At 36.7% G+C, this 23,988-nt stretch overlaps 2 protein-coding genes across 4 annotated transcripts; both read right to left on the reverse strand.

Moving 5' to 3' along the window:
- Nucleotides 1-535: 535 nt before the first annotated feature.
- On the reverse strand, nucleotides 536-13,949 carry LOC139121704 (sodium-dependent multivitamin transporter-like). Of its 3 annotated transcripts, XM_070686791.1 has the most exons (9): nucleotides 11,831-13,949; nucleotides 11,335-11,391; nucleotides 10,747-10,811; nucleotides 9,322-9,410; nucleotides 8,126-8,271; nucleotides 2,783-2,936; nucleotides 2,059-2,164; nucleotides 1,355-1,491; nucleotides 536-649 (listed from the first exon to the last, which is right to left on the reverse strand). In XM_070686791.1, exons 4-9 carry the CDS (start codon nucleotides 9,402-9,404, stop codon nucleotides 616-618), a joined length of 660 nt encoding a protein of 219 aa, XP_070542892.1. In that variant the 5' UTR covers nucleotides 9,405-9,410; nucleotides 10,747-10,811; nucleotides 11,335-11,391; nucleotides 11,831-13,949; the 3' UTR covers nucleotides 536-615. The 3 variants fall into 3 exon arrangements, with proteins under 3 accessions (XP_070542892.1, XP_070542893.1, XP_070542891.1); XM_070686792.1 differs by lacking the exon at nucleotides 11,831-13,949 and having other exon boundaries at nucleotides 11,335-11,451; XM_070686790.1 differs by lacking the exons at nucleotides 11,335-11,391; nucleotides 11,831-13,949 and having other exon boundaries at nucleotides 10,747-11,310.
- A 118-nt stretch (nucleotides 13,950-14,067) lies between these two features.
- LOC139121703 (sodium-coupled monocarboxylate transporter 1-like) lies at nucleotides 14,068-20,539 on the reverse strand. Its single transcript, XM_070686789.1, has 6 exons — nucleotides 20,338-20,539; nucleotides 19,954-20,173; nucleotides 18,459-18,576; nucleotides 17,455-17,522; nucleotides 16,864-17,018; nucleotides 14,068-16,539 (listed from the first exon to the last, which is right to left on the reverse strand). Exons 1-6 carry the CDS (start codon nucleotides 20,466-20,468, stop codon nucleotides 16,398-16,400), a joined length of 834 nt encoding a protein of 277 aa, XP_070542890.1. The 5' UTR covers nucleotides 20,469-20,539; the 3' UTR covers nucleotides 14,068-16,397.
- Nucleotides 20,540-23,988: the final 3,449 nt, after the last annotated feature.

Consider the following 23,988-nt stretch of genomic DNA (forward strand, 5'->3'; position numbering starts at 1 on the left):
GTGCCGCATCCCTCAAATTTTACCATAAAATTAGTTTATACGAACGATTAATGGACCGAGGTGTATAATAATAGGGTTATATACAAAATACAGCCCTGTATGGACTCGGGCTCAGTGAGTGACGTATTGAACTCGCCTTCGGCTCGTCCAATACGTCACTCACTGAGCCCTCGTCCATACAGGGCCGTATTTTGTGAATAACCCTATATTATAGGCATTGATTTTTAGTATATATTTGAACTGCCGATCATAATTTAATTTAATTTAATTTAATCTAACAAGTTGTAGTTTTTTCAAAGTGGAAAATATAACAATCTGATTAATCTGCGTCGCCATTAAGGTCATCATTCACCGACACTTCCACTGCATGAAAGCCAAAAAATTCAGATAAATTCACATGAATGAGTTGCCTGTATTAAAGTATAATACACGTGAATTCACACGAATCCACATGAATACAGGCTTGCTGAATACAAAAAATGGATTCTTGGCTGTATTCATCTGTATATGCACTCTTCAGCTAAAATACAGGCAATAATCCTTGTTAATACAGTGAGTATTATAGGGTTTTTATGCAGTGTTCCGAAGCCTTCATTGACTTTCCAAAGTTTGCAATCAAACCGCCGGTTTAATCATTCGATGTTTTGGCCTGTGAAAAAGAGGAAAGGAGAAACAATCACTTCACAGTTTCAGGTTATCGTAACGCTACCATAGCTTTATCTAAAATCCAATCCTAGACTTATATCTGGATAAGCTAATAAAATCAATGGATGCAGAGAGTCTGTACATTTTTCCGGAGAAAGAGCAGTGTCTACTTTGCCACACTAATATGCTCTGATAAAGAATGTGAATTTCTTATTATACAGAAGAGGCTTATTTCGTTGTGTCGAAAGTAACTATGCAATCGGAAGAATAGCAATTGTTAACTGCTTTGGACTCTGATACGTTTATCCGGCTGTTGATTCTTTCACCAAAAGCTGTGATTTTAACGCTTTTAGGATGAGTAAAGAAATACTGGATTTACTTAAACAGATGGACCAATGCCATAATTCATGACAGGTCATTTGTATAATTTTCACTCCCTGATTGTCAATTGGATGCGCACTCAAAAATGTGCGCCACCAACAAAGCCAAATTAAGTAGCACCTTCTTAAAAGACATCGTCCACACGCCTCTTTAATGTCCACGCATTGAACAAATTGGCTAGTGGCTTTTAGCACCTACCTTTTCACTTTTAACATCCTACCTTGTTCACTAAAACAATATGTTACCATTCACAAAGCCATCTTGTACCAGTGTGCCAAGACCATGCTTACCTTAATACCTCTCAACACAACTACGTGTTGTTACTCACCTGAGAGCTACTACCAACAGCGACGGATCAACCTTCTTTATCAGAGAAGGTTTTAGAAACCTGAACAATTCACTAGCGACGACCCCAACAATCAATGTTGTGAAAAAATTCACAGACGGGTACCATATGAATGATATCTGTTGAAATGGGAATATTTCCAGCGGTTAAGAAACATTTGACAGAATTTGTTTCAAATATCTATTTTCTGGCAAGATAAATGCAAATTTAAAGTATCTAGCAAAAACTTTCATCGTGATATTACTTGTTCAATTTTTCTTTCTTGTATCTTTTAGGGAACTATTCATTGAATTTGTAAATTGAGGCCATTAACGCGAGCAACGCTGTCAGTTTAACGAAGAATGTGCCCGGGGACAGATATTCGGACTCAAATTTATCCAAAACATATCTGATCTACCACATGGGGACTGATTTTGAAGCTCTTTGAGTAACAATGTGTCACCATCTTGGTTGTTTTAAAATTGAAAAACTCATTTTTCTGCAAAAACATTAAGGCCATTGTGAACTTCAAAGGTCAGTAAATGTTCAACCTTGGTTACTTTTTCCTATAGTGCCGAAATGACCTTCGAATTTCATAATTTTTTGATTTCGAATGAGAATGCCTGAAAGGTGAGCAAAAGTTTTCATATTTCAGTTTCGTGGCACATACTACCTTAACTCAAAGCAAGGTCGAATAGTGTCCATACCTTGTGTACTGGGAGAGGTTCCAAGTCCAGCTGTTCTGCAATAATTGGACCAGCGACGATGAAGACACCAATCCCGCATCCAGCCACCAAACCGCAAAACGCACCCCTGTGATCAGTGTTATTCAAGATCATGAGAATCTTGAGGATATCAGCCCTTCTTTATCTGCCGTAGACTACAATTACCATTTCAAATTTATCATCTTTGCTTCTTTTTTTGTTCTGCTATGGTCTTGCTTCACCTCTCGTGAGGATATTTCTTGTGATCGTATAAGGTTATTTTGTCCGTGAGTCCCTTTGACACACTGATATTATCATCAACATCATATTTACAAAGCAAATTGTGCTTTATTTGTCAATTCTATAAAATGTCCCGTGAATGAAGGCAATATTTTGGCCGAAGGTTATGGGACACTGCTGATATATGGATTGAGAAATAAGATGTTGATCTGATTTCAGGTCTGCTTTTCCGTGGAGAATGCAAGATGAGTTGAGAGAGAGAGAGAGAGAGAGAGAGAGAGAGAGAGAGAGAGAGAGAGAGAGAGAGAGAGAGAGAGAGAGAGAGAGAGAGAGAGAGAGAGAGAGAGAGAGAGAGAGAGAGAGAGAGAGATCCCATCCTACTCATCTGTCTGTCAACCCTAATCCTCACAAGGATTAGGGGTGACAGACAGCTGAGAAATTTTCCTCAAAACACAAACCTTTACTTTGTCTGTACTTTAGGACTTACCATGCGTTAGTTCTTCGTAGCATCATACCCAATATATAGACAGCAGTCAGAGGTCCAGAAAATACGGAACTGACAATGCTTGTAATCACTACGAATGACCCGAAGTAAGGCACTATAAAGGCACTTAATGTCGCCAACACACCAAAGACACAACCTGTATATACAACGGTAAAATGACTATCAGTATTGTGGCTGTTTTGCTCATGATGAAGTCATTGAAGGAGTAGTATTTGCAAAGTAAAGATATACACAATATATATGACTTTACTGTATACTATATTGATCTCAGCGACCATTAACGTGAACGTTTTACAAGATGAAATTCAATCCTCTTTGTGAAGAGAGATATTTTGTGAAGGACGCGCCTTCTGTTACAATTATGTTTCGCATACCGACACTGTGATCTATTGAAAAAAATAAAACTTAACAAATTCATCTTTGAGCTTTTGCATAAAAACGTGATTTCATCTTCTCTTTCACAGATGCAACATGAAAAGGTACTACCATTGTGTGTTCATCGTGGTACAGGAATGTATCATTAAAACATTTTACAGTGTTACAACGTGATGTAACAGTCATTCACTGTACAGCAATGACGCAGAAGAGAAAAACCTCCCAAACTATGAATATTAAATGCGATTGTCGTTGTTAATCATAATGCTCGCTACCTTATATAGATTTTGTCTTATGCTGGGGAAAACCACATGAAATTCAAATGCATTATGGGTAAAAAGTCGACTTCTCACCAAAGCAAGAGTTTGACATGATGATTTCATAAATACTTGTAACACTAATGTGATCGCTGCCATGGCAGAAAATTCTATTTGTTCGTGAAACAAGCTGAATGCATTCATCTTTTCATCTTTTAGTCATTTCTCGCATTCAATTCCTGTTTGGCCTAAATCTTGACTTTGCTTCCGTAATCGTAAGTGTTATACCTGTAAAAATCCGTCATATTGTAAATATGGTAAATCGCATAAGACGTTTATGATTCACTTTCTGCGTAGCAAAATCATATTTAAGGTAACGAGAATTGGTACACACAAACTCAGGTAACATACGTTCTACTGATATTTGTGTTTTTATTTTGAAAGAAGTCATCAACTTCTATAGAAATCATGGCAGTAATATTATTATCACTCTTATAGACGCCTTGAAAGCATTTGCCAGGGTAAACCATTAGGTTTTATTCAAAAAACTAATTAATCGAAAGGTTCCAGTTTATATCGTCAGATTTCTCTTTCATTGGTACAGAACTCAGCAGACATTCATACGCTGGGGTTCGTGTACGTCTAATACATTTTCTGTTACAAATTGTGTAAAGCAAGGTGGGATCTTGTCACGTAAGCTATTTAATGTATATGTTGATGATTTGAGTTGTATTTTGTCAAAGACGAAAACTGGTTGTAACATCGGAGAAATTTACATAAACCACCTAATGTATGCCGATGATATTTGTCTAATTAGTCATTCTGTGAAACGGACTCAGACGTTGGTCAATATTTGTAGTTGGTATGGTGACAGTCATGATAACATTTTCAATGACTAGAAAATAAATTGCATGAGTGTTATTTCCGACTCCTCTAAAGTTCGTCGCATTCCTCCTGTCTTTCTCGGAGGAGTTAAAATTGAATTTTGTTACAAAGAAAAAGCATCTGGGTTACGTTTTAAATAATGTTTTCAGAGATGATGAGGATATTGAGCACCAAATGAGAACATTTTATGTTGCAGCTAATATGCTCTTGAGAAAATGTTCTCGATGTACTTTTAATGTCAAGTGCGTTCTGTTCAAAACGTATTGCTATCAACTGTATGGAGGTCCACTTTGGGTCAAATAATCTGTAAATGTTATGAGAAAATTGAAGGTCGCTTACAATAATGCTGCTCGCCTCTTATTGGGGTACGAGAAACGATGTAGTGCCTGTTCAATGTTGGTATCAAACAGAGTTTATAACTTCGATGCTTTGCTAAGAAAGCAAATTTATGGTTTAAGACAGCGACCGATGAAATGTAGCAACACAATTGTGCGACAAGTGTATGAGTCTCTGTGTTTCACGTCTGAGGTCATGAAATTATGGAACAACCTTATTTTTGTTTAATTATGAGAGATGTATTCATTTCAACCATCATTTTCTCACATAGTAACTTCTCTGTAAGCGTTTTTTGGTAATGATGATATGGACGGCAAAGTCCGAAATAAAGTCTTAATAATAAATAAATAAATAAATATAGATTTGTCATAACATTTTGAATTTCTTGCTTTTTTTGGTATTAGGACTCCGTCATGTTTGGATGGTCAGTGCCAATATATGAGGGCAATATGTATAGGATAATTTAGGATTGAATTGCGTGCAATATCTTAACGATTGCACGACACGAGTACATCTCATATCGCTTGCAACACATCAACAGCACTTGGGGGTCAGAATTGACCAATTTGATTTTAGTCATTGCTAGGTGATCGCAATTCTGAATGAGACATTAACGCTGTAAATAACGCCTTTTTATTGGCTCGAGTTGAACATATGAAACAACATATATACACGTATACTAGTTTTCACGTAATTGCTGCCGCGTTTCCGTCAGATAAACGACATTGAAAATCCGTCAGTTAAACGACATTGGAAAGAGTAAACGTCATCCTGAGTCTAAGCGGTGACGACCGTTTGGTCACACAAAATACTTTCAAGAACTAAGCGAAAGCGACGAACATGGTGCTTTATAAAAGCTGTCTCTTTCAAAACTTTTTTGCAATTTCTTGAAAGAAGGTATAGATTAATGTAGTATAGAACAGTGCTGAAAAAGTACGAAGTTGCCACTTCTTCGGATATGCCAGGGCCTATTCCACCAATTCGTGCTAAGGACAAGATGTCTATTCTAGCTAGACGTTCGTTGGCCCTCCTGTTTGAACAGTAAGAGTAACAGGAAGATAGAAAACATTTTAAAGATTTTTAAAGAGGATTATTACAAATACCCTCAGTAAAGCATTCGGATCATGGTACATTTAGACACATTCAGGTTTTTGAAAAACGAGATAAACAAATTGACGTTAGATGAAGAAAGATGAATTATAGTTTTTACATTGTCGCCTTTTATTAAAGAGAGAGCAGGGCAGGATTATTCCGGTCACACCGTAATACATTGGTGAGCAAAGGTCAATCGTGTTATTTGGCATTTGCTTTGCGAGGGGGATAAGAGCACGAGTCCTTAGGTCCTGTTCAAATTTACAAAATATCATCAGAATCTATTTGTGACAAAATTGCCACTGAAATTGCAATGCACACAAATTTTGAATTTTAATTTATCAAAATTTTGTTTCTATTTTTCTTCTTTAACAACACGATACGTAGATAGATATTGCACCTATGCGGCATTTATTGCGCTGTACTTCTGCAATACCAAAATTAGATCAGTGCAATATGTGCAACAGGTGCAAAGGGTGTTACGGTAACCATACATAGAATAACACGACAGAAGAAAGAATCTGAACCAGTGTTGTGTTTAAGAAAGGTGACATGATACATAATGTAAACGCAAATAATTACTTCGGCACCAGGCTTTTATAAATATGCTGACTAAGACGAGTTTGTATGTCATGTACACCAAAAGATCAAAATAAGGCAAACCAAAAACGTGAGAGATAACGTGTGGATACATTAGTGTTTTTTCAAGTTCTTAATGTACGGACAACAATATTTTAACCCGACGCTAAGGTATTAGAGGTAGCGAAATGCACCTTATTACGGGTCTACATTTCTGTCAATCTGGTTTACTACCTGCACAGGGAACTTAGTAATCTTGTTGTTGTTGTTGTTGTTGTTGATGGTGGTGATGATGATGATGATGATGACGATAATAAAAAATATTAAAAAACAATGTCTCATTCCTTGCTGTTGTTTGTCGATGTTGTAGATAATTGTAAAAGAAAACTGTAATCGTGATCAAAAACGACGTAGGTCGCCCAACGTCACTCCCGTCCTATTATACAACCAAGGGTGGAATCGAGATGCCCTGATCAAGGCTCATCAGCCACCTTCAAGGCCCAGAAAAAACACCCCATTCACGAGCGATCGATTGAAATGTGCTATCATAGGCACTGAAATTTATCTCACTGACCTAATTTGGGCTTCACTTGAACTACCGACCTGCAAACGAGTGGAAAAACGGCGATTTCCAAGTCGTACCCGGTCAAAATCGATCACATTTGAACTTCCCGGTCGATGGTGATGGGCTGTCATCACTGGGCATTTAAATTGACCAATTGGGGGCCCTGTAAAGGCTGCTTCGGCCAGCTCTCATTACTGATACATGAGGGGGCTTGTCTCAACGCAAAATTTCACTACAGTTTAAACTTCGCCGTCTCAACTTCATTCAATTTCCATTCTTGTAGAATAATACTTATATGGATACCAATGACAAATCAACCCGTCATTTACTGTAAACTATCACCTGGAATACTCATTCACAACGACAATGTACACTCGCTCAAGTACGAGCCGGATGTTGATTACGTTTGTATCCTTGTAACGGGGGAAAGTCAAATACCCGGAAGTGTACGCTCTAACTATCGACAGTATATCCTGAAGTAAAATGGCGGATTTCCTGACAAAGAGTTGGAAAGTCTCCGTTTATCTGCATGACTATGAAGGTTTTTCTACTTTTTCGCGTACTTTTGAACGTTACACGTACGCGTACGAGCAGGGAGCATTGAAACATAAACAATCGGCTGGCCGAAGCAGCCTTTACAGTGCCCCCAATTGGTCAATTTAAATGCCCAGTGATGACAGCCCATCACCATCGACCAGGAAGTTCAAATGTGATCGATTTTGACTGGGTACGACTTGGAAATCGCCGTTTTTCCACTCGTTTGCAGGCCGGTAGTTCAAGTGAAGCCCAAATTAGGTCAGTGAGATAAATTTCAGTGCCTATGATAGCACATTTCAATCGATCGCTCGTGAACGGGGTGTTTTCTGGGCCTTGAAGGTGGCTGATGAGCCTTGATCAGGGGCATCTCGATTCCACCCTTGGTTGTATAATGGACGGGAGTGACGTTGGCGACCTACGTCGTTTTTGATCACGATTACAGTTTTCTTTTACAATTATCTACAACATCGACAAACAACAGCAAGGAATGAGACATTGTTTTTTAATATTTTTTATTATCGTCATCATCATCATCACCACCATCAACAACAACAACAACAACAACAACAACAACAACAACAAGATTACTAAGTTCCCTGTGCTACCTGCAGCAAGTGATCGATAATGACACTATATCTTTTCATATTAAAACATGGAATATCATCCGTTTTAACACAATATCTTCTCTTTTAAACTCACTTATTATTCTTGAAAGAGTTGTATCCCAAGCATCTTTCTCGATCATGGTTCTATTTTTCCACTTCAAGGATTTCCATTTTCTATAGGGTTTGACAATATCTTGCAAGGTCGACGCAGCTACAGCATTCATGGTAGATGAAATAGTACTTAAAGAATCAAACAAACGGAAAGAAAGAAACGTCACCACTCAAGGTAGAGATTTGTGCTGTAAAATTCCAGGAATTCTAATCTCAATTTAACCAAGGGATATTGACCTGGCATAATCTGCAGCTATGTTTGAATGTTCAACCACTTGAAAAGTGTGGAGTAAAAAAACCGAGGGGGTTAAAGAAGTTTCCAATCTTCAAATGATGTTTATCTAACAAACGTTTCGGCAAAGTACAAGCCGGCTTCTTCAGAGTGCGCTCTAGGGAGGAACAGAAAAAAACCGCCCTGGTTAGGTTGAAGTGTTGGGCCAACCGCCTTGTGTTTTGCTCCACTTTATTTATTGTTATGCTCTGGCGCGTTCAACTCTTCAAAAGTTGTAGTTGGACTAACCATCCTACGACATCATTTGATACTAAAAGAAGCATTAGCCGAAGACAAAAGATGTCTTTATGACATCTGTAAGTCAAAATAGATTACACTAAAGATCGTTCTAAGGCGACATTTTGACCGTGTTCCCTAATTATTAAATTATATCGCATATAACGAGAATACGTGATGACAAGTATAATAGCACAGTGGTAATGAAGGCATCTGCGCTCGTAGAAGAGACAAAGTCCCAACCAAGTCGTCATTCATAGTTTCTCTATCGTTACTACACTATATTTGCTAAATTTCACTCGTAAAAGAACGGGTAACAGTTAATTTCACTTAAATGTATGTACACTTCAAAAACTGTAACAGCCTACTGACAATATCATTGCGAAGATTTCTGACAATCGAAGAAACCATACAGGATTGCGTTGTATCTTTTTGTCAAAAATAGGATCTGATATATCTTCGCAAATTTAGAGAAGCTTACATCGTACGAAGCGTCACGATGCATTCATACGTTTATTCATCTCTCATTTCTTAAGTAGGTGGACGGTTACAAAAAGTTTTATTATCGATAAGGGGCCCGAATTGCTTGACTTTGTCAGGTCTAATAATAAAAATTTTTAGGCTCATCTCTTGCCACAATCATTGAACGCTCCCTTGGTAAACTATCTTACCTCAGTGACCCAGCCATTAGACAGGCAACAAACAGGCCTTGAATGCCCGGTATGCGACCAAACTGAGAACTCACGAAATACATCAAAATCTGTAAAATGAGAAAAATAAAGTATTCTTTTGTTTACCCATTGTCTTACAATGTTTCGTATGGCAGTGAAGACAGATTAATACAAGACGTCTATTGTTTTATACTACGTGGCGAGATGTAGTTACAATTATTACTTTTGGAAGTCTAAGTTCCCTGAGCTCGCATAAAAGCACAAAATCATTTATTGACATGTTTCTGCCACATGGCCATCAATAATATAACGAGAATATAAAGCATTTTCCAAATCGATGACATTTAAGGGGGCGCTCCACCCAACACAGCATATTTTGCTCAAAAATCACGTTTTTGCAAATATACATTTAATTTTAATAAATACGTTAACCCAAAAATAAGATTTTGGCGGGGTTCACCTTTTAGCCTGTCAAGCAGTCGTAAGTTTCGAGATAAAGAAGTGTCTATTGTTTTATGCTACGTGGCGAGATGTAGTTGCAATTATTACTTTTGGAAGTCTAAGTTCCCTGAGCTCGCATAATAGCACAAAATCATTTGTTGACATGTTTCTGCCACATGGCCATCAATAATATAACGAGAATATAAAGCATTTTCCAAATCGATGACATTTAAGGGGGCGCTCCACCCAACACAGCATATTTTGCTCAAAACTCACGTTTTTGCAAATATTCATTTAATTTTAATAATTAATATGTTAAAATGTCGATGGGGTTCACCTTTTAGCTTGTCAAGCAGTCGTAAGTTTCGTGATAAAGAAGTGCAATGAATGCAAATCACCCGATTTCCTGGCTTCTTTTTCCTCCAAATTTCAAAATTTCCAAAGAATTTAACTCCACTCTGGCTGGGTCAAATTTTCTGAAATTTTCACATTATGTTTTTTAAATGCTCTTTAAAAAAGACTATTTTGTTTGGGAATAAAGTTCTTACATTTTAAATTAGAGGCATTTGAATCATGATTTTAATCACTGTTTTGAATGTCAGTTTTTCAACCCTTGCTATTTTTGAATGAGGATAGATAATGCAAAATAAAATAGTCGTTTTTTCTACATATTCTCTTCTTTCAAGTTAAATATTACATTTCAGAAAATAGTGTCAAGTTTTTTTCTTAAAAAGATTTTATCATTAATTTGAGGTTTTTACCCCAAATATACACCCACTTCATCTTTCGAGTAAAGTACTGCTACTGCACTAAACTTTAGAGTCTCTGCGTTTTGAAAATATATAGTTTGAGGGGGTTTCCTTGTCATCTTAGATGAGCAATATTGCTTTGAAAAAAATTGTGTTCCAACATGCAGCTCCATTTTAAGGCAGTCACTTATTTAACGTACATAAGTCCCAAAAGTCAGGCAAACAATAATCATACCTGGTCTGATCTAGAATAATTCGGCTCATACCTCGCAGGGTTATCGCTTTCACTGAGAAATATTTCTGAAAACGGAAACAGAAAAGAAGCCATTGTAATAGTTATATCAGTCAAATTCGGTGTCAGTTGTTACAATTATAGGCTAATGTGTACAACTTGCCTTTTACAGTGGCGTTAGAACAAGACGATGTCAGATGGCAGGAATTCATCATCAATCCAGCCATCGATACATAATTGCACAACCTATATATGATAACAGGACAAACCTATCATACAACATCACTTTTTCTCGCTATTTCGTGCGAACTTACATCTAAAACTAACAAACATAAGGAAGACAGAGTTGACTTTCAGGATCACGGTGGACACAGACTATAATCGAGAAAAAATGTACTTTACAATAACACAGAGAGACGGAGGGACCGCAGAGAAGGATCATTTTGCCATGTTGGATGAAACTCTATACTTGTCAATGCTTTATAGATGTAGACAGAATGTACAAATTTAAAACGTCTGTCGTGCACTTATGATCGGAAAATTTACAACTTACATTTTCTCTGCATTTTATTAATACTAAATAATGCTTACCAGATGCTACGGGCGAGACCGTGGCATTTACGGCCGGAATTAACAGTGTTTGTTCATCTGGAGAGAGAGAGAGCGAGAGAGAGAGAGAGAGAGAGAGAGAGAGAGAGAGAGAGAGAGAGAGAGGAGAGAGAGAGAGAGAGAGAGGGGGGGGAGGGGAGGGAGAAGGGGAAGAGATGGGTAGGGAGAGAGGGAGGGGAGAGACAGTCAGTACTAGAATAAATAGACGAGTCACTGCGAGAATCACAGACAGACAAATACCGGGAGAGAGCATGCTTCCCGACCCTTTTATGGCAAAACAATACAATTTCGAGTTTTAAAAAAAAGGAGACTGGCAGGCTTTAAAATGAGTCCTTTTGAGTTGCAAACCAGAAAGGTGTTGTGAAAATTTGAACTGTCACCAGTGCGTATTCTACTTTAACTCCCAAAGACAATATATTTTCATACATCAAAGTCGTCGTCGTCATTCAGTATTAATAAAGTATTATTAGATACTCACTATTGTAGTAGGCATAGAGCACCAGTCCGTTAAAATATATGAATACATTAACAATTATCTGAATAGGTATGTTGAGTAACACTGACCTATAATATGGATAGAACAACAATTACTGTATGACCGCAAGGGAGGAGAACATTTATTTTCAGCATTTATTGCACTTTGGAGTGGAATATTTGTCGTCCCTTACACAAAACCGCAGCATTAATCTTGGATTTGTGCAGCGATAAAAGATGCAGCCGAGTACTTCTTGCGCATTCAGTGCAGAAACAATTTTTTATTTCACACTCACGGAAAGGGTGGGCAGTTGAGAGGGTCTGGAAGGTTCTTGGGAGACCATTTCAAGATGAAAAAAATCATCAAAACATGGCAGGAAAATTAAAAAAAGATTACAAGCAAACGTTGGTTGAAAAAAATAATGCACCGACAGTTACCGTCATTACTCTCCCTTTTCTGTAAGGCCGTTGGACGCCCCTTTCTCTGTCTATTTTAGTACAGCATTTTGGACCCGATCTAAGCACGCTATTACGATTAGTTTTTTAACCCGTTATTTGTCGACTGTTTTACATGTACCCACTTTTTCAATTTGACATCTTTAGAAGTCTATTTATTTGTTATGCTTCTCTGCTACATTCTCTTTTTCTTAGTCCATAAAATGCAACATACAGGAATGCTCAGGCCAGCTTTTTTGTCTACATAGCCTGTATACTAGATGGCTAATGTCAATTGTTCCTTTTCACAATCATGGGGCTGGCTTTTCATCATGACATCTCAACAAAAGTTTTAGTGGTACATGAAGGAGTTTCTACTCCCACCCCACATTAAATGTTTATAGAACTCTTCTTTACAAACTTTACAAAGCAACTAGTCAAGGGTTAGACAAGTTCCTCAGCATATGCCTCTCAAAAAAAAGCCAACTTAAATGTCTCAATATGCTTATTTCATTACTGTTATTGTCATTCAAAGCTTTTCACAGGATACAGCCGTTAATTACCAAATAAGCTATATGGCTTATATTGCTTCATGCATTTGGATTTCCGGACTTGTATTCCCTGAAAGGTTTTAAGTGGGCGAGCGACTTAGGCTTTGCGTGTATCCGGTCACTGCGAGAGCAGTGAACGACTCTGCACAACTTGAACGTGCAAAAAGGCCTTAGCGGGAGCACTGTAAATTAAATCTGGACAATAAAAATGAGCTCTGAAAGCATGTTAATTCCTAATCTAATCTACAACTTCTATAGAAGTTCTCAAATTGCAATATTCACTTGTCTCTGTTGAAAAGATAATGCCAGATAATCATTTTGTGCCTTATATAATTTTAGGCTTCATCATAACTGCAAGTTTGTAGCTGCGAATGGCTACGAAATGACTCCATTATCATTTGTATACAGTTGTGTCAGGAGGGAAGTTCACACTCCCTCGCAACCAACCCCTTGCAAGTGGATTATCTCCCTCTATGCAGACTTAAGTCTTTTAAGCCTTAGTGCATTTATTCGGAATTCTTTTATCCTATTACCTAAGACAACATCAACCGCCAGATAGTCTTACGTTTTTTACAGACTGAGTCAACAATGACTTCTATTGCAATCACATTGTCCTCCATCAGTAATCTTGTTGCAGTAATGGTTGCTTCTATTCTGTTTCCAACATTCTGAAGCAGATACCTATAGTTGGGTGTCAATCTTTCACTGCAATCCATTTCTTTCCAAATTTTCCTATGTTATTTCACGTAAATTTCGATACTTCTAAGAACCAAGTTCTATCAAACTATAACATTCATGGCACAAATCATAATAAGATTTCATCGGACGAATTCTATGTTATAAAGGAAAATGAAGACAGCTTCACACATCGGTCCTCTTTTTGTTAGTGATGCAGTATAGTGAATAAATCGACGTGGTTTCATGTTTTCCCATGTTAAGTTTGATGGTAGCCATTGTTCATCCAAGAGAGATGCTAGCATCGTTGTACTTTGGTCTGAATTTTGCGTGGTTTGTTGCTCAGAGTGTTCGTGTTCGCTTGTCGTGATTCATTTTTGCTTGAACGAGGATGTACTTAATCTTTTTATTTCTTTTATATGCTATAATAGGTTTTTCTGGAAAACCTGAAATGAACTGAAAATGCCCATATGGCATTATATATATATATATATATATATATATATATATATATATATATATATATATATATATATATATATATATATATACATTGGTTTAAATTTATTCACTTGCCCCATGTTCATAACTTCAGTGAAAGTGTTATGATCAACATCATGAACAATATTCACAACAGATTAATGCTAAAGGTCATTAAGTATGCAAATATGTAATTAGCTGAAGTAAAAATACTAAATTTATTTGACTGCTGTCATTGTATCATCACTTTATATAGCAAGTGAAATTGCCTTTGGTCGCGTTCATCAAGCTATGTATGCCAAACTGTGAAAGCTCATTAGATATGCAAATTATAAATTAACTGACATGAAAACGCGAAATGACTTTCAATATTATTTTAACCTGGTATCATCAATTTATATTGCATGTTTCGCAAACTTTGATCAAGTAAATCCCACTTTGGTCAAGTCAATCAAAATATATATCCTTAATTAAGCAAAGTTCATTAAATATGCAAATTAGGAATTGGCTGAAAGATGTATGTTTAATGACTTTCAATAATGTTGTTTTGTGGTATCGTTTATGTACATAGCAAGTTTCATCAACTTTGGTCAAGTCAATTCAGATATATATCCCTAATTAGAAGAGTTCATTAAATATACAATTTAGTAATTAGCTGAAGTAAAAAGCTTAATGACCGGGTGAGAAGAGTTCCTTAATAAATATCGGAATGTGTCAGTGGGTTTTAATAATTTAACGAGATATCAAGCAAGGCCAGTAAAGTTCTCGGCGGCATTAAACGTATGCTTCGAGACTGTACACCAGCATCCATTGATAAAGCTTACCAGTCTCTCGTACCCCGCGAACTTGTCAATTAATTTGTTTACACGGTCTGGGACCCATATAGAAAAGGTCCGTAATACACAATTTGAAAAAGTACAATACTGTACAACACGTTTAAATGCGTAATACTGGATCATGAAATATACCACTCTATTAAACCAATTTATTACAATTGATTCCACTCCACAGCAGATGTAACCGTACGTATTATAGGAATGTTATCATATCGATGTTCCCTTTCATCAGCACTTTACATTTTCACTTGTTACAGCAACTGCACACAATCATGATTTCTGTCTACAAATACAAAGAGCGAGAACAGATTTACTTAAGAATTCATTCTTCAACTGCATAGTTTCTGAGTAGAACTCGCTCCTTAGATTCCTGGTCAGCGCACCATCGCTGCTATCTCTTAAATATGATTTGCTCAACCATTACAATAGTTTGTCGACGGTCTCGCACGCAGACTGTGCAATATACATCTTTTATAGTTTTATGAACTGGCAGACTTACTGCCTTGTTTTGTTTTATTGTGTGCTTACTATGTATGCCATGTTTATTTATTTGGCCTGCTTTTTGTATATATGTTATTGTAAAGTTGAACTATGGACGTTGTTTCTTTGGATGAAAATCTGCCTATGGCCTCTGATTTTTGTCAGAAACAAACAAATAAATAAATAAATCCACAAAAATATTTCGACAAAAAGTAGGGAATTTTTACAGTTAGGCAGCGCAGGAAGGCATAAAAGTTTACTACTGTGCGGAGAAAAGTAAAAAACAAGTTGTCAGAATTGGTCATGTTAACATCACGCAAGTTAAAATGAACCAAGGAGAAAAAACAATGCTCCTCATTTCATTTTCAAGGCCATTCCTCGAACACCTCATTGTCCACCTCTAACGAAGTGACCTAGTAATTGGACTGCCTTTCTATTCGTTCGTGTAACATCGAGTAGCATACACGTATTCCGGTCTTCCATAGAGTGATAATTAATGTGTTCTATGAAAACGTCGAGGTACCAGAACTGCCTTATATTGACAGGATAAACATGGGCGACTGCACTGAATCTGAACCCGGTCTTTACCTAATATATGTTCTGTAATCTTGTGCGGAGGCGGATTCTCGAACTAGATCGTCTCGGATACTAGCTAGAGACTCGACATATAAAGTCAGGTCAAATAATGCACTCATTAAACGAATGTGGCATTTGTCCCTACTGCTGCAAATCTGCAGCAAAGTGACGAAAACTTTTTAACACTCCTTTGAATGAATAAATTTCACCTACAAGATATTCAGACACCTTATATATCTGTGTCTCTCCAAAAAGGCGTTTTTGCAGGTACCGGAAGTTCAACAGCACACTCTTGCAACGCAGGCCATAATGAAAGTGTTAGACATTGCATCTGTATCATTTCATAACCGAAGCAGATAATATGGTATGTTAATGCGTGTCCACAATTTTCTAATCCTTGTACGAGCCCCAAGCTTGGTCGCTAATCGAATCAAAGAAACTGTAAAAGAATTGTGATGCAATTTTTAAACTACGCCGATATCAAACATGTAAAACAAGACAAAACACTTTTTATCAGTAAAACATACGGTCACTATCCTTACCCTTGCGCATGAGCCGTGGACTTGGAGGAGAGATGACGCTGCACAACAGCCGGGCCAACGCCGAAATACAAGTTTCCGATAATGCCATTAACGAAGATTCCCAAGAAGGTAAGACGGACGGTAGGGTCGAACGAGAAACTGAAAAAACGAAGTAGGTGTCAAATTTTGTGATCAAGAGTAACATTCACAAAAACATGATAATTCTTGTGAATTTACACTCAAAATCGTGTTGCCATTTCTGCAAATATGATTGCTATTAATATGTGAACTCTATTCTATTCTTAACCCCTTCTAACAGAATGTCTCTGCAAAGAACGACACCAAGGTGGACCTATGGACAAAGGTGTAAAAACTCAATAACAGCGGCATGGCAAGTATAAGGTTAACGTTATTTGGTACACAATAGTCGGAAGTTTTGCATGTAATTTGTTACATAACAAATTACAATGTTTTGAACCTCACTTAAAAAAATTCATCCTGTCACCAACATTATTCGAGTTCCAGACACGTTCAATGCCGCCAACGTCACTAGTACCGAGGACCGCCAAGGCCACCACCGAGCCGAAAATGATGAAAAATTGGAAAACGTCTGCCCATATGGCAGCTTTCATTCCACCCTGTAGATAACAAATAGAAGATAGTTTTACTACTAAGTCTCGGTTGTTCATTTCTGGCAGTTGTTATGGTAAAATATTGTTGTTAGGGTGCATGGTTGTTATGGTAATATGACTCGTGTCAAACGTCATAAAATAGAATCTAGTACAATTTTTAATTTTACACTTTTCACTAAAAAGTACACAACCATGTCGAATAATTTCAATTGCTACTTCATGCATCTACAGGATATGCAAGAATCCTTACGGTTAATAAACAACCATTCATTTCGTCACAATGTGTGAAGATATTTAGATTGAACTATATAGTTTTCGACATCAAAACTTAAATTTGTTGTACTGAAAATGTTTTCATTCGATCTCCACACTCACTTCCCTTTACGTATCAACGAAAACGAAACGAACTTTAAAATAAACAGCACAGGCAACAACTTCTTACCAAGGTTGTGTAAAACGTCGTTACACTGCCAATAATTGCAATCACTTTCCATACCTCAAAATCTTGCACTGAAAAAGTAAAGTTGAGCAGATATTTTGTATGGGTCATAGGATATTTGCTTAACAATTCATATCAAGGAAGAGATATTGTAAATGTTGCTCTTAGAGGAGGTCACGTTACAATACAAGAATGCTTTAAATGAAGGCAAGCGAAAACCAAGAGTATGTCAACTGAACAGGCGATTCAATGATTGACAATTTCTTTATTTTCAATATTCGCATTTAAAATTACGATGATTGAATCCCGATTATTGTGGGGGCAGTATTTAGTTGATAATCTCCTGAATTTACTTATGGTTATCTTAAGTTGTCATAACTATGATAATGTTTCAAAAAACGAAATAGTCACGAGCAGGTCAAATCCACGCTATTTCGTTTTTTGAAACATTATCATAGTTATGACAACTTAAGATAACCATTAACTCTCCGAATAACCCTCGGCTTTGCATCGGGTAATGTGCTGCGCTACTGTCCTCGTGCATATCTTTTGTGGCATATTGGTAATATCCCCATGACTATCCCTGTTAAATTGTGAATTAAAATATAATAACAAGATAGATAGGTAGATCTATGAGATAGGTAGATAGATATACGTTATATATTATCACATATATAAACCACGTTATTCACGAACTGTAGCATCTCACAATTAGTTCGCAGAATTCCCTTTTTCTGATGTCAGAAGGAAAATAATTACGTCGGCACCGCTTTCTAGTCGTAAAAAGGTCGACGGAAATTGCACGGGGATGAAGATGCAATCGGTTCTTATGAATTTTTTGAGAAATTAGGTAACACTGAAACATGTACTGAAAGTTAAAACTGAAACTCATCGTGATAGTTTGTATACTTTCAGTCGGGTAAACACTATGACATCCACTGTTGTTTGCTGCTAGTGTTAGCCATGTGCACTCGGTATCCTCGATATTTCTCTATGCTATACTTTACCTGCTGATATAGCCAGAGCTGGTGCATATATCGTGATCGCCGTCATCAACAACAGATGCAACATAGCGATGATTGCACACGTGATGCGCAAGCTCAGATTGTACCGCAGACCAATGTACTGCAACATAAATAAATTGTGTGACTTCATAAAGACGACTGTGAAGCTACGTTGAGTAAGTACGTTTATTAACAGAAATAAATCTGGCCAGTCCACTTCTTGTCATGCACAATGATATTCTAAACTAGTGATGTAATTCGCATCACTGGAGTAACTACTCTGTGGCTGTTATGCGTAAATCGAAAGTTGCATACAACAATGCTGCACGACTCTTATTGGGTGCAGAGTTCTGTGTTTGTAACCAATGGTATCAATAAATTTGACGTTCTAATGCGTAAGCAGATTTATGGTTTGAGACAGCGAATTTGGAACAGTGGTAATACAACTTTATGTATTTGTGACTTACTGTACTTTAAATCTGATATAGTTATGGTTTGGAATAAGCTTCTTATTGTTTGACTAATTGTTTTTCTTTTCAACCAAATGCAAGAGAACTAATAATTTTCAAACAGTCTGTAATAACCTCTCACAACATTTATATAGAATTTTAAGTCCGAAATAGCTTCAAACTTTTTTTTTGGTTTACATGTAAACCTTTTCACGTTTTGGAGGATATTAGGGCATGGCAGCTTAATACATCGGCTCTAATTACTTCAGAGATGCGACATCGTGAATCAGTTCGTGTATTAGCCGTTGGTTTCGAAATGCTATGGAATCTATTTTTTGGCCCATCATATTGCATGCAAAAACATTACTGGCGATTTAATGATTAACACAAAGTGCTCCTAAGATTCAACCATCGACAGTTACAATAATGTAGTTCATCAAGGGAAATACTGCATTTACTGACAGGATACACAATTAGATCTTAGGCAGGGGTTGTCAGGAAGGGGAAAACGCAATTTTGACGGCGTTTCAAAGCTCAAAGTGGGCAAAATATATTATAAATTTTGCACGTCTTACAATACACTATAACTACGAAGCCTGCAGAAATTCGTTCAACGAGTCTTGCTATGCTGATTGCTTCATTTTGCTCACCCCCAATCTAATGGTCGACCCCAAACTATTTATCACTGTGACCAATAACTCATCATATGTATTCCTAATATTTAGAGTTCATTTTCTAACATGTGTTTGATATATGCAATCTTTCATATCGTTCATTGATAGTCATATGAATGTCCGCTCGTAAAGTATCCTATTTAAAGTTTAGTATTAGAAACGAACATTATTTACGAGCAGAAAACTGAAACATGTAGTATTGTTTCTGGTAAGATGTAAAACAACACGGAGAGAATAGCACACACAAATAATTGTGTATAAAATCAAACTGTTCAACCAAGTAAACCTTAGACAAGTTTATCCACCGACCGTGAGAACAATGCCATTATCGCTAAAAGGCTACAATGGTGCTTTATATGCAAAAGAATGCCTTACCTCGAATGAGCTTGTTATGCGAAGACCCCGAATTACTGGGATTATGAAGTATGCAATGAACGGGAACGAAAACAATATGTTTAAGGTACGCATAGTGTATTGTACTCCGTAAATGTACAACTCGGCTGGATATCCCAAAATAGGGACGGTTGAAGTGACTGTGACAAACAACGACATGGCAATGGGAGCACACGCCATTTTTCGATCGGCTGCTAAAAACCTAGATTCGAGAATGAAGAAACGTGGCGTTACATGTATGTGAATACCATTTTATGATTTGTGTATAATATTATGATTTTCATAGTGAAATATACCTATGTAGAAAAGTTTGGAAATTCCTACATAAAACAAGAAAACAGGATCAGATATTGTAATGGCGCTTACTTGGACGTTGTTTTCTGTCCTCCACCTGCAAAACAGTGGTATATTCCAGTGGAAGCTGAGACTGCAAGCATGGCGGAAAAGACGACATAGTCGGCGACGCCGAAGGGGATCACTTCCGTTGAACCAGACATCTTGATCTAAAATTATTGAATTCAATGTCCAATCCATGTACGTGTTTGATTTCATATCATTTCAAAGTGACTACGATCTGTCACATTACAAGGTGATTGGATATTAGGGTATATAATTAAAAAATTATTTTTACTTTTTCTGAGAATCACTGCAGGACATGCTGACCTAGAATTGACGGACTCAAGTGTTAAGGCTATTGTAGGGGCTATTTTAAAACACTAACCGTGTAGTACCTTGTTTTCAGAGTTTGTCATCTTTTTGTTGCATAAGATGGTAAAATGCAGTGCAGGGGGAAAACCGGATATTCGGTTGCCGTGGCGACAATTTCAGGGTTAAAAATATGAGGAAATTTGTGGCAAAGATATCTATTGAACGAAAAGTCATACAACAACCGATTTTTTTCTGTAGCATTCAGATGTATATGTATTACAATATGAACCTAAATCTATGACTGTATAAGATGTCAATATAAATTAAATAATAGTCATCTCGGTAAGATTGAAAAATTAATAAATTTCACAACTTTCCGTCAAGTTTCTACTATGACATGGTTGGATGACCTTGTTTTTTGAAGTTTGTTTTGTAAAGTATTTAATTTCACATATGTTGGCTGATTTTCATTGCATTCCAACCATTCTTTCAAGAGTTATTACTGCCACAAGAAACGAATGCAGTACAAAACACAATTGTTAGGAGTATTGGATTGAAATGTTTACAACATAAAGGTGATACTCATACTTCATGCAAAGTTTACGACCTCAAAATAGGGTATTGGACAAGTTTAAATTGTCAGTTAGAATTCTATTTATAAAAGCCTGGTTGTAATTGCTTTCTAAGTGAAAAATGAACTGTTAATTATCAAAAAAATATTGATTTTATAATCAGCATGATAATGAAATTCATGTGAGATTCTTTACTTGTTATGTATATGGACATCATAACGTCTAATATGGTTTGTTTTCTGGTTTAATTGCTATACCTGAATGAAAATCTTCATATGCCTTACTGTAATATCCACACAAAATATAAAACAGAAGCATTTGTTGCAAATTTCTTCCCGATTACTCATTGATCTGGCTTTTTAAGACTGCAATTAGTCTAAAACTCGCAATTTCCACAACGCCATATTTTTACCTCTGAAAAAGCTGCTTCAATAAGCAAGCAAATGGTCACTACTTCATACATGATGCCATAACTCAACAAAGTTTTTAGGCAACCAAAAATAGCGATTTACCTGTTTTGAATATATAATTAGACTAAATAAAATTTGACCAGGGGTCAGTAGGAAAAAAACGCGATTTTTCTCGATTTTAGTTAATATTTTTTGAAGAATGATATAGCTTATTTGAAAGTATACATGTCGAGGGTGACAATGAAGGGAAAAAATAAAATTAGATTTTTTGAGCATTTTGAACGACATTAGCCCAGAAGATGGCCTTAAAAGCGTTTAGGGTACGATTGCATTAGATTTTTCTTTTCTTTCAAAAGCTTCTTTTTAGGTCTACGATTCAAGTATGCTCAATCCAGATCTGCTGTATGCTAAACATAATTTTGACCTTTTGATCTTTTATATGCCAAAACAAATAACTGCTAGTAACATGAAGAACAAGTCACAATAGTTGGACTCTAATGTTACAGCATATGATTCACCAATAAAGGTTACTAATCTACCAGAGGCATGACCTTGACCTTTGACACTGAACAGATGATGTTGACCTTCATAACGCATTTTGACAGTGTGGTATGTTGAATTTTAATGTCATTATTTTTAAATAAGCTAGGATTACTGGATATGGTTTGATTATTAAATATTTATCAGGATTATTAAGCACTCATCGGGAATACAGTATTGTAATACTCCAGTACAGTATTGTAATATTAAATGAAATGGTATAATTATCGCCGCTGTTCTTACTGCCTTTTGAATGACAATATCAACAATTGCCCTTGCTGTAACTAAAGGCAACTCACACGGTAGAGCACAGTAATTGCATAGTATGGAGGGCGTTTATAACTATTTGTTGAGCCGAAAGTATGGAGGGCACTTACAAAACTCTTTGTTGAGCTACCCTATGTTTTGATATCGTATAATACACACTGGCAGACAGTTTTACTGAAAAATGTCTATATAGCAAATGCATGAATTCTTGCGACATAGCGCACGCGAGATGGTGGTGACGTGTATTATTTCCAGTAAAAAGTAATGAAAACTGTTACTTAAATTTCATGCATCCTGCAATCATTCAATAACCGAGCGAAATTGTTGCAATTTTTCTAACTGTGATCCCTCCTCACGCTGTAGAGGTCATGAAACACACACACTCGTATACTCACTATCACTAAACACAGTCACGTTATCGAAGCAATGAATAGGCCTACATTGCTTAAAATGGGCGGAAGACAGCCTTTGTTATTAAGGAAACAATGGAAACAATATTGACTTACCCTTATCAGGACACTATATAAAAGTGTTTATCCCTTTCTACAGGCACTGCACACTAGATACCTGCACCAATGGATGGTTCCCTGTGCTGTTCTGATATTATAAACCTATTCCTTAAACGATGTGGCAGACAGTGTTTGGCGATATCCGAAGAGCTAGGACAGAGTCAAGATTCTTATCACAACCTACGACCTGTGAAAGGGCCTGCCGTCAGGTTGTCAGACTATGATCGATTCGGCTATAAATTTCGAACCGTTGCAAAAGCCAACGTTAGGTGTTTGATTTAAGGGTTGTTAATCTTTCACACGTTAACAATTCATATATTTTCTGCTTATCAACATTTTCTGAGGAAAACATTAAGATGACACGACGGCAAGTCTATCTTATCTCGTACTATTTAAGCTAAAATCTAGTGCAGGTCCATGAAATTGTATGGATAAAATGCAGCTTAAAGCTCTGAAAATCCTGTGAAGGCTGCGTTCACAAATAAGGTGGGGGGTTGGGGTGGAGGAATCGCGCTTGAAATCTCTTTTTTTCAGACCCCCCTCGATACCATCAAAAATTTTCAAGTCCCCTTGTTATCATACAGCCGAATATTTATTAGGGATTCTCGCAAAGAAAAATAATAAACATGTATTGGGCAGTTTTGCTTGCAGATGTTCAACACCACCTGTTATTAGCATTTTGTAGGGCCATATTCCTACTTAAGGCAAGTTCCTAAATTCATTCATTTTTAAAAAACATCGGGGACGTTTTTGATTTATCAGTCAAAGCCAACTTGAGTTGATCCAACTCTGGGTAGGTCAGCGGCACCTGTTGACGGGCACGCAATATGACGATCATGGGATAGTATGCAAATTGTGAATTCCTGGCTACATTAGATGCTACTTATAAGTTTTACAAAGTTGACAATACTTGAAGGTTAAAATATTCTACCAAATAAAGGCTTTAGTCTCTGAAATTTGTGGTGTAATGATGGCAAATTGGTAAAATTAAAATAATTCCGTATAGTCATATATTTTTTTTCTTCTAAATTAGAGTCTTTACTGTAACAAAGTTTTACCACAGGGCTCATA

Source organism: Ptychodera flava, chromosome 21 (assembly GCF_041260155.1).
Source record: "Ptychodera flava strain L36383 chromosome 21, AS_Pfla_20210202, whole genome shotgun sequence".
NCBI lineage: Eukaryota > Metazoa > Hemichordata > Enteropneusta > Ptychoderidae > Ptychodera > Ptychodera flava.